At 34.2% G+C, this 14899-nt stretch overlaps 1 protein-coding gene and 1 non-coding gene across 3 annotated transcripts in view; one reads left to right on the top strand and one right to left on the bottom strand.

The window, feature by feature from the left end:
* Positions 1-3709: 3709 nt before the first annotated feature.
* LOC134842114 (uncharacterized) overlaps positions 3710-14899 on the bottom strand; it is a 40939-nt gene continuing 29749 nt past the window's right edge. For both annotated transcript variants that reach the window (XM_063858302.1, XM_063858303.1), the window contains exons 4-5: positions 4533-5106; positions 3710-4244 (exon numbers count right to left, since the gene is read on the bottom strand). In XM_063858302.1, coding sequence (XP_063714372.1) covers positions 3975-4244; positions 4533-5106 — 844 coding nt within the window. In that variant the 3' untranslated portion in view covers positions 3710-3974. The remainder of the gene's footprint in view (positions 4245-4532; positions 5107-14899) is intronic.
* Positions 5356-5437, top strand: Trnas-gcu (transfer RNA serine (anticodon GCU)). Its single transcript has one exon. It is a non-coding gene; the product is annotated as a tRNA-Ser (tRNA).

The raw sequence follows: 14899 nt of genomic DNA on the forward strand, positions 1-14899 counted from the left end.
GTGGAAAAGTGCAACTGAACCTCAAAATGAACCTTTTTTCAATTTGTTTGCTAAACTTATCTGCAACACGTAAATTTATAAACTTCAATCACAATTGAGGTTTTCTCTGTTCTTTTTTTTCTGCAAAGCCCAAAATTGTCAAAAAATTATTAAAAAAAAAACGCCTGAGGTGTGCAACATTGCTGGTCGCTATCATTGAGATAAATGGAGAACGGCAAAATGAGAATCTGCTTTTTGTTGTGCGGTAATTTGGTTAATTTTATCGTTGGAACTGAACTTGAGGTTTAGCTAAAAAAAAAAACAATTAAGTCATTTCATAATTCAGCCTACGCGGACAATAAAAGATAATCCAAGTTTCAAAATAAAGCAAAAGCAGCCATTAATCAATTTGAATTTGACTGTGTTCTATAAAATAACGCCACAACTTAAGCATATGCTTCATCGTTTAAGCTAGCTATCTTTACTGATGCCTTTAGATAGATTATTTTTGCTTAATGTTTTTTTTCTTGAAAAAAAACTTGAACAAAACAAATGAGCATGTATCGCATTAGAGTTATGATCTGAAATCTGTAGAAAAAGTGTAAGCTTTAGGTACCAGCAAAAATTCTTCACATTGGAGCAAAACCCATTGATTACGCTATCATTGTGTGAAAAACAATTGGCTAATTTTTTAAATTTGTTAATTTTCTAAAAGCAATTAATTTTTCCTTTAATTTTTCAACACAGACAAGGCTGTACTTTGCAAACACAAGCAAAATAAGAGGCAAAAAGAGCTTCAAAATTGCAAGCAAAACTATTAAGCAATTAAAGTACATGAACTTTGTGAAATACAAAAATTGTCCTGATTCTGATCGACGACCTCCAAACATTGATTCTAGTGTATTCGCCAAGCACTTATGAGCAAATTAAACCAAGCCATTCAATTGGCATAAAACATAACCAACTGACAGTTGGAAGAGGTTAATGAACGCAAGGAAATGGAAAAAATACTGACTTAATTTTGATTGAAAAAGCTTCAACTTTTCGAATTTTTAAGAAAAAATATATGCCCTTGAAGCTCGTTGAATTCACAGACAACTAGTGATTGCTTTATTTTTGATAAAACTAAGCCAATTTGAGAAAAATGGAGCAACAGGTAAAATTTTTATTTCGCCCGGAAATCTGATAATTAAATTCCATAGTCGAAACAAGAAGTCCATCACGTTTTTCGTGACCTTTACACTTTTGCTGCTCGATAGTGGAGTTTGCCTTTCTTTTAACAAATGAAATGAACTTAAAAATAAATCAAGATTTAAATTGAGAAAAAGTTGACTTTCACTACGTTCAGTACTCTTAATTAGAAAAAGAACAGTTCATAGATACTGAAGTTGAGCACTTCTTGCAGAGCTTTAAATTCGGGTGGAAAAAAGCGCTATTGCGTCAAACATCTCTAAGTTGGCGTTATTCGGTCATTCTTAATTAAAGTTTTAAGCACCGAGTATTAGGGTTAGAATATAGCTGTCATAGTATATCAGCAGCTATCAAGAAAGAAGAAAACTCAAAATGCTCAGAAAAGCGGAGACCTTAGCCAAAAATTCAGTAATAACTTTTAGTAAATTAAAAGTGGGTCAGCCAAAAAAGGGAAGACCTATACCCCCCCCCCCCAAAAAAAAAAATCCCTTCGTGTCTTAATCATCCTTTCAGATTTCAATCAAAAGACAGATTTCAATCTAAAAAACACTCAGTTGGTCTTCTTGATCGTCACGCTATTGCCAACAAAGATAACTTCCATTGTTGTAATGTATTTAAACCTCACATTCTGACACCATGCAAACAAGACCATCGTTCATCAATAATCACTTAAGCATCTTTCAGCATCGTTCAATCACTTTGTCGTACAAAAAACTCCTTGTTTTCAAGTTTTTTTCTAATTTCTGTCAATACGATGGCGAAAAAACTAATTTGCTAATGCCCACGAAGTAAATTCAAACAACTCTTGTAAAATTTCTGATGTATTAAAAATTAAAACGAACTTAAAAATCGAAAACTGTATGAGATTAAAAATATTTTAACCAACAGAATCAAAATTCATAACTAAAAATTTAAATTCAAAAAGGATTTATTTCTACAGAGCTATCATTCTTGAGTAACAATTTGTGAAGGGCTATCATTATTGAGTAGCGATTTGTGAAGCATATACCTAATAATTGACCATCATAGCCAACGCAGCTGGTTCCGGCATCCCATGTTTGTTCATGTAGTGGTTTTTCAGCACAAACTTATGCTTCGTTTTGTACTCACAACTCATACAGTCGAACGAAGTCGAATTTGGCAAATGTATCTTTTCAATGTGTCTTCGCATTGAAGTCACGTGCGCACTTTCCTGGCCACAAAAAGAGCATTTGTAGCTTTTCTCGGTCGATCCCATTTGTTGAACTACCGCCATCATTGAGGTGACGTCAATTTTAGCCGACGACTGTTGAATCATAAGACTCGCATTTGAACCAACTTGGGTAGAGTTTCTCAAGCCAGTTGCAATCTTAGGAGCTTTGGGTACATTTGAGGTTCTTTTTGTAGGTGACGGATGGACCGAAGCATACAAATGTTTCAAGGAACTTTTCAGATTTTCAAAATCAGATTCTTTTTCTCTCGAGGCTTCTTTGGGCGTGAAAATGATCTTTCCTATTTCGGCCCATGTGTTTGAGTCCACAATCCGATGTGTGTTAGACTCCAAAGCACTTGGCGCATGGCTGAACAGAGAAGAAATGGAGAAATGCTCGGCATCAAAAACCAGTTTCACTTCAATGTCAGAAAACATTTTATCAACTTCTGAAGACTTAATACGAATTTAATAATCAGATTTCAGATCTAAAGCGGAACAAATTCATTGAACGCTTATCATTAAAAGAGTAAACGAAGTCTGTCCGCTATTTATTATGATTTTTTTTCATCTTCAGTTCCTTGTTCTTCAAATTAATTTTCAAAAACTAACAGCGAACAACTTTAAGCCAAAATTTATTTCAAAAAAACTTGTCTGCCAATTTCGCCCCTATCACAAAAAGCTTGTCTAATTGTCAGACTTGAACTGAAACACATGTTGCGGTGTTGAAACAAAATTTGAATATAAAGTGCTTTATCGAAACTTCTCGAATGAGCCGACCTCAATTATAAGTCGCCCTCCTTTATGGGGTAATTTTTTCATGTAATAGAGAACAAGAGACAACGCCAAGTAAAATCCGCCCATAATTTTAAATCCTTCAAATAAAAGTTTGAATCATTCGAAGTTAACTTCAATCATTTGGACAAACTGCATAAGTCCTCTCCTGATCAAAATGCCCGAATTCGTTTTAAGGGAGCAAGGTGAAGTGTTTTGTCGTAGAAGGTACAGTACTGCCGGTATTATCATCTATCACGCATTAAAAAGAAGAGTCGTTCTCACACCAAAGACTTATTATGTAAACAAGAGTAAAAAACATCAGATTAATGACGCGGCTCTTACTCGAGTAAAAACAACATACGAGAAATTCAATGGATAAATAAAACAGTCTATTACCACTAAAATTATGATAACATAACTGATCCCGTGAGATACCCAGCTATTATCGAACAATTTATCATATCACAACTACTCAACTTGCAGCATAATAATTGAGGATCAATGCTTAAGTGGTAGCTTGAGCCCCGCCTCTCAATCGAAAGGTAGATTGTTCAAGGCCCACCATGATCCGTACTCGTTGCTTTAGGGAACATTACCCATCCCACAATAAATAGGCAAAAAATTGCCTGTAGATCTTAACCAGGGGCACAACAGCGGTTCTCTGTGAAGAGCTGAACATCTGCTGTGTTGGTCCTTTCCCTTGTGGATAAACCGCCCTAATCGTGATAAAAGAGCAATAGCTAAATTATTTCAAATTAAGTAGAATTTTTTATTTATTCATTCCATACACGATATTATTTACATTATCTTCTAATCAACAATCAGTTATTACTATAACCTAATTAATTTCTAATTTGGAGCAGTAGAACGACTTCGCTTTAGTGTCAGCATTTTCATTGGTCAGCTGTTTATTGTACAATTCCATCAAATGATGGCCTCCTTTTGAGTCGATTAGGGCGAAGACAGAGTGAGTGTCGGAACATACGACGACTGCAGTCAGTTCGAATGGCAGACTCAGTCTAACTTTCGGCCTACTGGCATGGTGGTCAGATGCACCGCCGTCATCTGATGTGTCTAACAACAAGGCTTCTTCGTTGTATTCCCAAACCTAAGCAAACAAATTCGAAAAGGTTTATCCAAGTTTTGCCTTCTTCGAATTATGCTCAATTTAAGTAATGAACAATTGTAGACTCCGCCCTGAGCAGTGATTATACTTTATTTTTATATTTTAAACTTTGGGTTCAAAACTGCTTATTCTTCGCCCTAAACACGAAACATTCCACCTAACAGCATTCGATGCCAATCTAGTTTGATGGGAGAGGTCATTTTTTGAAAACTCAAAAGGTTATTGGGAAATTTCAAGCTGTTTCAAACTATTCAAAACATATTCACGAACCTCAAGTAGATGTTTATAGCCGATGAAGATCAGACACTTTTCATTCAGAACCTTCAAGTCCACCAGACCCTGATGTGCCTCCTGGCCTAGGCCAGAATCATTCAAAGTTCCCGAAATCAGGTCAAACTTAGTGCCCAACGACATGCACAAACGGTGACTAATCGAATCCCATATATCCACAGTTCCACTGCATTCACCAACTGATACAACCAGTCCTGAAGTTCCGAGGAACCGATGTCGCTTTCGGAACATCAAGAACCTCTCTGAACCCTCTTGGTTCTCCGACCAGGAGTCTGATTCGATGTCAAGAGATCTCAAGGAGAAATCATCGCGCAAGAATGACATGGAGTAATTTTCAATGTCCAGTGAAACAGTTAATGATGACACCGGCGATTGGCATTGGTCGCAGAGTGACACTTCGAAAGTGTCGGATTCTATTGTCCAAACCAAAGCGTTGTCGTCTGTAGTTAGACATATGAAATATATCGTCGTGTTTAGGATTCCAAAATACGGTATCGAATCAGATTTGAACACCGATGAATGTTCACGTTTGTGAATGAGGTTTAAGGTTTCACTGCGCAGTTAAAATTGGTATCGTGAACAATTTTTGAACACTAAATTAGCTTTTACCATTTTAACTCTTTGAAGTTCTTACCGAAAAGTCAAATATATGCAACTTGGCAACTTATTGAATGCAACATCTTGCTTTAGCAACACGACAAAAACTTACGTTAACTCAAAACTATGTTTCTGAACTAGATTGAACACAAAACAGTTACCGACTCGAATGTCAATTTTAAATAGAATCACTCCAAATTATCCAGACAGGGTGGCCGAGTGGTTAAGGCGTTGGACTGCTAATCCAATACGGTCTCCGTGCGTGGGTTCGAATCCCATCTCTGTCGAAAATCTTTTAGCTCCCAATTGGAGTTTTCCCTATTTTCAAGAAAGTTATCGAGTGACGTGTAATTCCACTTGAATGAACAGCTTACATTTCTATTTGTCAACATTTGATGCTACTTGGAACAGCAAAATGAACTACTTTCTTTACCATTTTTCAACCGTTTTCACGGTCATATCTTTAAAAACCAGTAGGTAGCGGCCATTTACGCCATGTGAAATTTGGCTCTTTTCCAGTTTCCCACCCCCCTCATAAAATTACAAAAATAAGCTGTTCAAAAATTGTTCACACGGCATTTTGCATGTAAATAATGTTGTAGAAATTTGTGTTCACTTGTTCACGCTGAAACGTTTTGATGCAGTTTGTAACATGAAAAGCAATTTTAAATAGACTTTCAAATATTGATCTTCAGACAAAATCAAAGGGGGGGGGGGACTGGAAAAGAGCCTCAAATTTTTACTACGATAGACTTTTGTTGATTTAGTCCGATTGTAACAAGGATAGCCTGTTGCTGTGCAAATAGCAAGAATGGTCTAACCGCGCGAATATCTATGAATATCCAGTGAGAGGAGACTGAAAAAGTTAATGAGCAATTAGTGACACCTTATAAAATATAGAAAGAAAAAAAAGCGCAGAAGAGTTGGAGTGCAAATTCAATCTAAAATTTCCAGTCTGAAAAAAGGTCTGGAAAACGAAAAAAAAATTCAATTTCAACAACTTAATTCTCAGAAAATTTTCAAAAAAGGTGGTCGGCACCGCAGCAACCAGATGCTCAAATTGGCTAATTAGTAAAAACTGATCAAGATCGTAGAAAAAAACACGGGTTGAGCGGGAAGGAAAACACTATTTGTGCGAAATCCTAGATCTTCACAAGAACATCAATTTTATGGTGCAGATGCAAACAGAAGTTTTACAAAAGCATATTTAAAGACTCGTTTAGAATTCAATAATCAGTCATCACCCCACATATGCTACAACTCGATTGCATGACCTTTTGAACCTGAAGATTATTCGCGGGAGAAAATGACATGCAATATATTAATTTACAGAGATAAACTACATGCAAAACAATCGAAGTTACATGTGCTGCAAACATTTTTCTGCAAAACTGAGCAACTTTCTGCTATAAAAAAGCAGATAGCGCCTAATTTTTGAGATGGAAGTACAAGTATGCTCCACAAAACACAGTAAAATAAATGGAGCAAGGACTATTTCGACAACGATTTTCTGCGATGAAAGGCATTTTCCCAGCCGTAAGAGCAGACAAAAGTTTTTCCAAGCTTTTAGAAGTCGTTGACTATGAGTTAAGTTAAAATTATAGGCAGCATAAGGTTCCTGATTTCAAAAACCTCTTCAGGCATTTTTAATCTGCTTTTCAGAGCCAGAGATTTATTGGTATCATTACCCAAAGCCTTTTTCTATTCCGCATCATTAATTTTTCCATAAAACTCTAATAAAAACGCCTTTTATAACCTCTAGCGTTCTTGAAATTTTAATTAATTCAAAAGTCAATATGTCCAAATAAATCAATTTCTCTTGCACTTTCTGGGATCAATTTCATCGGCTCAATTAAGCATCAGAAAACCAAATATTAACGAGAGAAGTAAATAAAAACATGCTTCATTATTACACCTGCTATTTGCACACTTTGTTTTTAAAGTGAAATAAAATGGCACTGAAGGCGGTGCGAATCAATTAGTGATTTTTTTTGACGACTCCAAGGTCGGTTAAGATGTAAGGCGGATGCGAAAAAAATACTGAATTGTGCCTTTTTTGAAAAATACGATACTAGTGTTAAGGTTCTTTCGCTAACAAGCTGGAATAACTATTAAAATAAAATAATCAATTTAATTACTTACAACTTGAAACACAGCCAACTGACAGTTGGAAAAGAGTACTGAACGCAAGTAAACAGAAAAAATACACTGACTTTGTTGAAAAAAAACGCAACTTTCGAATTTCAAAGAAAAAACCTATGGCCTTTAAGCTCTTTGAATTTCTAGAACACTTTATGATTGGCGCATTTTTGAATAATTTTAACCCAACTTGAGAAAACTAGATCACTTAAGTCTTTATTCCGCTGAAAGTCTAAAAATAAATTACACTTTCGAAACTAGAAATCGTTCACGTTTTTTGCGCCATTTCCCTTCTCGTATTTGGAGAAAGCTATTTACGCAACTTTCAGCAAATGAATTCCAATTGAACTCAAAAAGTGCATATATACCTAAGTGCATTCATAAATTCAAGCATTCTTAACAATGTACGCTGACAGCACGCCCCTATAAGGTTGAGAATTGCAAGCTCGATTAATTCTTTTTATATGTAGGTTTTTAAAAAAAAAAACGAAATCATAAAAAACGCCATATCACGATAACCAAAATGATTTGAGCAGTCATATTTGGACGCCAGATTTGAAACTCCTGAGTGTTGCCTGACAGGACCCCACAATAGGAGTGAAAACTTAATATTTAGTTAACTAAATTGTGAAACAAAAATTTTGATAATTTTACGTTGCGAATAAAAGAAAAAGCTAGAGTTGAAGCTTTCGCGCTCCAACGGAAGACGTCGATTTGATTAAGCATTTCAACCCTTGCAATGTTTTGGCCTTTTAACAGACTGAAATAGTGAAGTCTTGAACATTTGCCAAGTGAAATTTCTTAGGCAGTACAATATATGATAAAGCTTAAACGTGCAAAATTTCTTTCGTTAAGCATGCAAAAAATAATATGTTGAAAAATCTTTTATATGTCAAGATAAGGGCTTCTTAAAGATGTGTCCAATGAACCTCCAATTAAATAATGTATAGATAGATAGATAGATATAGATGGTTGACATGGAAATATCTTCTAAAATCTGTTCAAAATAATAGGCAATAATCATACCCTCATGCGCTTAAAACGGCTACATGTACATGTATAGCAATTCTAACACAAAGGCTGGCGAGACCTCCAGCTGCCTTTTTGATTTTCTTATTAAAAAGCCTGACAAAAATGTCTTGCAATTTTGGGTTCCCGTAGTGTATTCTCTGCGATGCGCTGTGCTAAATACCATAGTTGCCCTGCCTCTTTATAACTACGCAAGATCTTGCTAAGAAACACTTATTTGAACCACAAAAATTGAATTATTAGGTCAGAATCGCAAAATTATGCCAAAAATGATTGGCGCACTTTTTGATAACATTAACCCATCGTAAGAAAACTGGATCACTGAAGTTTTCATTCCACTGGAAGTCTAAAATAATTTCCACTTTCGATAAATCGTTCAAGTTTCTTTGCGCCTTTTCCACGTTCGTATTTGGAGAATGCTATTTACGTAACTTTCAGCAAATGAATTTCAATTGATACCGATTGAACGCTCATCGCAAGAGTGAAAAAACAAGAAAATCGAAAAAAAAGTTGATTAAAAGCGCTTATACACTTCATACACATTTTAGCCATACAGCCACAAAATTTCACCCTTCTAAATTTCAAAACATTTTCCATTTATTGAATATTCATCTTACCTGAAAAATTTAATTCAGCTGGCCTTAATCATCTATTCATAGAACTTTTTAAATGTTAATTTAAACGCTTTCGCACATTTTGTGCATCATCAGAATCAAAATTTTATACAATATTTACAAAATGATCAAAAATCTCAAAAAGTGACAAATATGTCTAAAAAATGCTCTCAAAATTTCTGAACAATCAAAATTATACAACTGTAATTACATAATAAATAAGTTTATCTTTAATGACATTTTTCTGTAAACTTCTGAGACTTTTCAGTTTTTTTGTTCTTTAATAGTGATTATTTTTGTTTCGGGAACAAAACATATGCTCTCGAAAATACGCAAATAAAACTCTAATAGATAAAAAATTGCGTTTCAAAAAAATGGAAAATGAAACTACTGAAACTAGGGCGAAAACCACGGACCCGAAAAAAATGGAGAAATTTTTTTGAAAAAATAATTACGCGAAACGGGCTTAAACTTAAAATTACTGAATTTAGTTGTTTTTTTTTAATGTTCAAGAAATTCAGCATATCAGAAGATGAAGGAGCACAGGAGATGAAATGAATCCTGTAAACAAGTTATTTACGGGAAAAAAAGTCTAGTACCCGATTCCAACACCCTTGCTTTTCGCAAGAGTAAAAAAAAACGAAAAAAAGTTTAAAAATCTATGCAAATTTCTCATTTTTGAAGAACTTATATCGCCATACACATTTTAGCCATACAGCTGTAAAATTTTACTGATTTTTCTTGACGGAATCCTTCTAAATTTCGAAACATTGTCCATTTATTGAATATTTATCTTATCTGAAAAATTTAATTCAACTGGCTTTAATCATCTATTCATAGAATTTTTTATATGTTAATTCGAACGCTTTCGCATACTTTGTGCATCATCAGAATTAAAATTTTATACAATATTTACAAAATGATCAAAAATCTGAAAAAAGTGACAAACAGATCTAAAAAATGCTCTCAAAATTTCTGACCAATCAAAATTATACAACTGTAATTACATAATAAGGTTATCTTTAATGACATTTTCCTGTAAACTTCTGAGACTTTTTTTCAGTTTTTTGTTCTTTAATTGTGATTAATTTTGTTTCAGGAATATCTTCAAATCTTACATGTCAGTTTTTTGAATTTTTAGCCATGTTTATTTATGGACTACAATTTTAGTGTTAATTCCCGGCTCCTGATTTCTTTGCGCGTCTTGATTTTTGCGCTTCTTGCCTTTAGTGTGAGTAGTTTCTAAAGGTTGCCTGTTTGGTCTATAATGTATGGTTTTCCTATGTTTGAAATATTCGACAAAACTTTTCAGCTTCCCTCCACAAAAAAAAGCATGGATATGGTAAGAGTCCAAGTGAATTGGAAAATTCAACATAATTCTCGGACTCTTATTCAGCACCTTTGGGATGATTATCTTTATGTGATAATTTAGATTTAAGTTAAAAAATTAAAATGGATCTTTCTGAAAAAGTTTTTTTTTCAGTTTTTCACCCCCTCATAAGAATATAAAATAAAATTGTTACTAAATTATTCATACTAAGTTATTCAAATGTACCAAATATTGTGAAAATTTGATGACTTGTTCACATTGACGCGTTTTATTTCAGTTCAGAATATAAAAAATCATTTTAAAAATGATATCTTAGATTAATTTTAAGAAAACATCAAGGTGAGAGAACTAGAAAAGAGACAATTAAAGTATATTTTTGAAACTAGAAGTCATTAACGTTTTCGTGACACTTAAACTTCTTTGCTCTTCGATAGTAGAGTTTGCCATCATTAAACGAAACGACGTGAACTAAAAAAATAATCAAACCACAAAAAATCAAATTTAAGATCAAAAAACAGCAAAAAAATTATCAAGACCTATATCAGTGAAAATCACTTGGTTATTTTACACTTAACAATTTTTTTTTGAAAGAGAACCAGAAAAATTGATTTGAAGTTTTCTAAAATGCATTGTAAAATTAAAATCAACTTCAAAAAACGAGCCAGAAAATCAAAAAACATAGCCAACAGACAGTTGAAATAAGTCATTAATGCAAGAAAACAGAAACAACAACTTACTTATGAATTTCACAGAATTTACGAAAAATTCAACTTCCAAATTTCACAGAAAGAATTATATGGCGTTAAAGGTATTTGTATTTAAGAACACTTCGTGATCAACAGTTTTTGATTAAATCAACCCAAGTTGAGAAAACTAGACAGATGGGTTATTAATGTTTTTAAAAAATCAAAAGCCAAACCGCAACAAGGATAGCCGGTTACTGTAGCACAGAAGGTTCCGACAACAGTCTTCGAAAAACAAAAAAAAATTTTCTTAAATTAGCGTCGTTTTTTTCCCGCTTGGTGTGATAAAAAGATCAGAACGAAAAAAAGAACTCAGGCATATTTGACAGTCACAGTAAAAAGGCTATTCGGAAAACATTTTTTGAAGAAAATTGACTAGAAAAACGAATTTTTTTTAATCAGAATTTGTTTTGTAGAAGTTTTTGGAATTTTTAACCTTTGTTTACAAAATGGCGCTAACAACTCCAAAAACTACTTTTATTTGAAAACAATGAAGTTTTCATGACTTAAAGTAAGCTTAAATAGGCTATTGAAAACCTACACGCTCACACCATATTAGTTCGAAATTAGACCAAAAATCAATAATTTCAAACCGGTTATTTTCGACAGTGAAAAAATTTTTGCAGTTTTTTAATGTCATTTGAATCATGATTGAAAGGACTTAAGTATGATATATCACTCGACCCATTCCGATAATTATTTGTGGTACCTGATTTTGCGTGGAAAATCAAAAGCAAAAAAAAACAGATACACACCCGAATACAAAGTTGCTCTCCATTTTTCAAATTACCGGAACAAAACTAAATTTTAGGGTGAACTCAAAATAAGCCGACAGAATTCAAACTGACACCAATAAACTGAAAATCACCGGAAAAAAGTTTCGACAAAAGATCTTGCTCTAAGTTGACCACTCTGTTACTATGGCTACAGGAGAAAATTTCTAGTACCCGGTTGCATCACCATTGCTTGTCACAAAAAAAGGATCAGTCATATTTTCTTCTTTAAAAAAATTTTCTACACTTGACAAAGTTTTTCTATGTTTTTTTTTGTTATTTTTAAAGAGAACCAGAAAAATTTATTTCAAGTTCTCTAAAATACATTGTAAAATTCAAGTATGTTTCAAAAAAATCAACACCAACGGCAGGAATTATGAACACAATGAATCATTTCGAACTTCGCATAGAATTATATGAAAAGTTTCCTCCAATAAACAATACTAGCGCATGACTCGCACCTACGGTGCGTCAAATAGATAGCTGAACGTTAAAGGAGCATCCTAAAACATGTACTAAAATACGTATTGCAACCGTGAAGATGAACTGGACTCATGTATCAGGCGTTTTTTCTTATAAACGCCACATCTCGGAAAAAGATTTGAGCAGTCAAAATTAGAGGGCAGATTTGCAACGCCGAATGTGTAACGCCAGATCTAGGAAACCAAAAAGATTTGAGCAGTCACATTTGAGGGAATAAATGCAACCCCTGAGTGTACCTTGAGTGCATCCTACAATAGTGTTGAGAATTTCAAGTTCCATTAATATTTTTTATATCTAACTTTTTTGAAAAACAATGAATTCAAAAAATCATAGAAAACGCCATGCTCGAAAAACAAAATGATAAGAACAGTTATAATAGGAGGTCAGATTTGCAACCCTTGAGTGTACCCTGATAGCACCATACTATAGGGTTGAGAAATTCAAGTTCGGTTAGTTTTTTTTAATATTATTTGTATTTTATTATTAGTATATGGTATTTGTATTTTGAAAAAAAAAATTAAAAATCATTAAAAAACGCCATGAAAAAAATGAAAAATCATTAAAAAAACTCCATATCTCGAAAACCAAAATGATTTGAGCAGTCATCCTTGAAGGACAGAATTGCAACCCCTGAGTGTACCCTGATATCACTCCATTATAGGGTTGAGACATTTAAAATAAATTAAGTAAATTGTGAAACAAAAACTTTGATAGTTTTACGTTGCGAATAAAGGAAAAATGTAATAGCTAAAGCATTCGAGCTCCAACAGATTTTGAAACGCTGACTTGAGTGAACTTTTCAACCATTGCATATTTTTTGGTCTTTTAACAGACCAACATATGGACTTCTTAAATATGTGCCAAATGAAATTTCTTAAGAGTTTTTATAGATGATATAGCAAAAACTTTCAAAAACACTTTCGTAAATAATGCTAAAAGTAATACATTGAAAAAGCTTAAGCATGCAAACAGAGAATTCTATTAAACATGTCAACATAGGGACTTCTTAAACATGTGTCACATGAAACGCCAATCAAATAATAGATAGATTAATTTGACGTTTTCATAGGTCAGTACTGGGACTTTTACAGATGACTCGGAACTTTCCTATAAATTTTGGATTACTTAAACTGATTTTCTATTTTACCCAAGTTTAAAACGGCGACTCTCAGAATTGCGTGTGGCTTTATTGTGAATTGGGCTCCTTTTTTTTAAAAAAAAAAGGCGCCATGGGCAAGTGGCCAAGGCCTCTTCTGCATCTCAGTCAACAGATCAGTGGTTCGTGGCCCAGTATTGCTCAGCCCATAGTCAAAAAACTTGCATGCAGTTATAAAGCACGGGGCACTAGCGTTTCTCCATTACGTTCCGAGTAGCTCGTGTTGTTCCATTCCCTCATGAATAAAAAAAGTCTTAAGTTGTTTAATTAAACAACTTTTTACAGGGCTCTTGCGTTTTTTTTAGCTGCTGCCGATACTTGCAACGAATACAAAGGTCGTACGATGCAGCAAATGGCTGGGGTAAAAACAAACAAGTCGTAAAAGCCGTGACAGCTTTATGCAATTAAAGAGAACGCCATAAACAGGGGGACTAGATTCTACACTTGAACCCAGGTATATTTAAATCTTGATTTAGTTTACGACTTTTCCTCCACATTTATGATCAAATAAGAATTCGTTTCTCCTCTCAATCGTATAATAAAGTAGTCCAACTTCAGGAGAAAAACAGCACTTCGTTTGAGTAATGAGTGTGACATTTACTCTTGAGGCTTCACCCTTCAGGATGGAATTATTTTCACTCCAGTGACCAAACAGTTATAACTAGAAACCTTATAACTAGAGAAAATTTAATCACATTTCTCGGTAACTTGGCTACCAAAACTTGAAAAAATTCTCGAATACCATTTTTCATTAATATTTCGGCATCTAACCAGAAGGATATTTCATTTTCATCGTCCCTGAAGGCAACTAACTATTTGTGAGACTATTTACTTGATACACTCAACTCCCATTTCTCGATTGGACAAAAAAGACACAGCAAAACAGCCATTTATTTACCTATTTCTGTGACCCAGCCACGCCAATAATAGCAAGTTCCAGAGATAAACTGAACATAGCAAATTTTCCTTTGCCGTCCAATTTATTTAATCCTTCCAACTTACTCTAACTTAACATTTAGCAAACTTTACCCAGCTTCAAAATGGTAAACCGATCAATAGTTTCTCTTTTACTTTCCTTTACCATCTTGGCCGCAATTTGGACCCCGGTGGTGGAAATGAGATGGGCCCTCATGCCACGTGACCTCAGAGGGGGAGGGGCGTCCGTGGACGAAGCCGATGGGCATTCTGCCGACAAGCGACACTACGGGATAAGTCACCCCATGGCCGGAATGAGATTCACCGACTGGGGAGCGGAGAAGAAAAGCGGCTACAGTCCAGTTTGGGGCTGAACAAACTCAAATACAACTGAACCAGTTTTTAGAATGAATCCAATCTAAATAAATCTCGAGCAGATTCATACAATGACTTTGAATATTAGTGGGTAATTTTGCATAGTAATCACATAAATGGAAATTAATGAAATTTGATGCTACAACTTTTAATTTTTGCAATTAAATAAACAAAACCACTAGTAGTATTGTA

This window comes from Symsagittifera roscoffensis, chromosome 3 (assembly GCF_963678635.1).
Source record: "Symsagittifera roscoffensis chromosome 3, txSymRosc1.1, whole genome shotgun sequence".
Classification (NCBI taxonomy): domain Eukaryota; kingdom Metazoa; phylum Xenacoelomorpha; order Acoela; family Convolutidae; genus Symsagittifera; species Symsagittifera roscoffensis.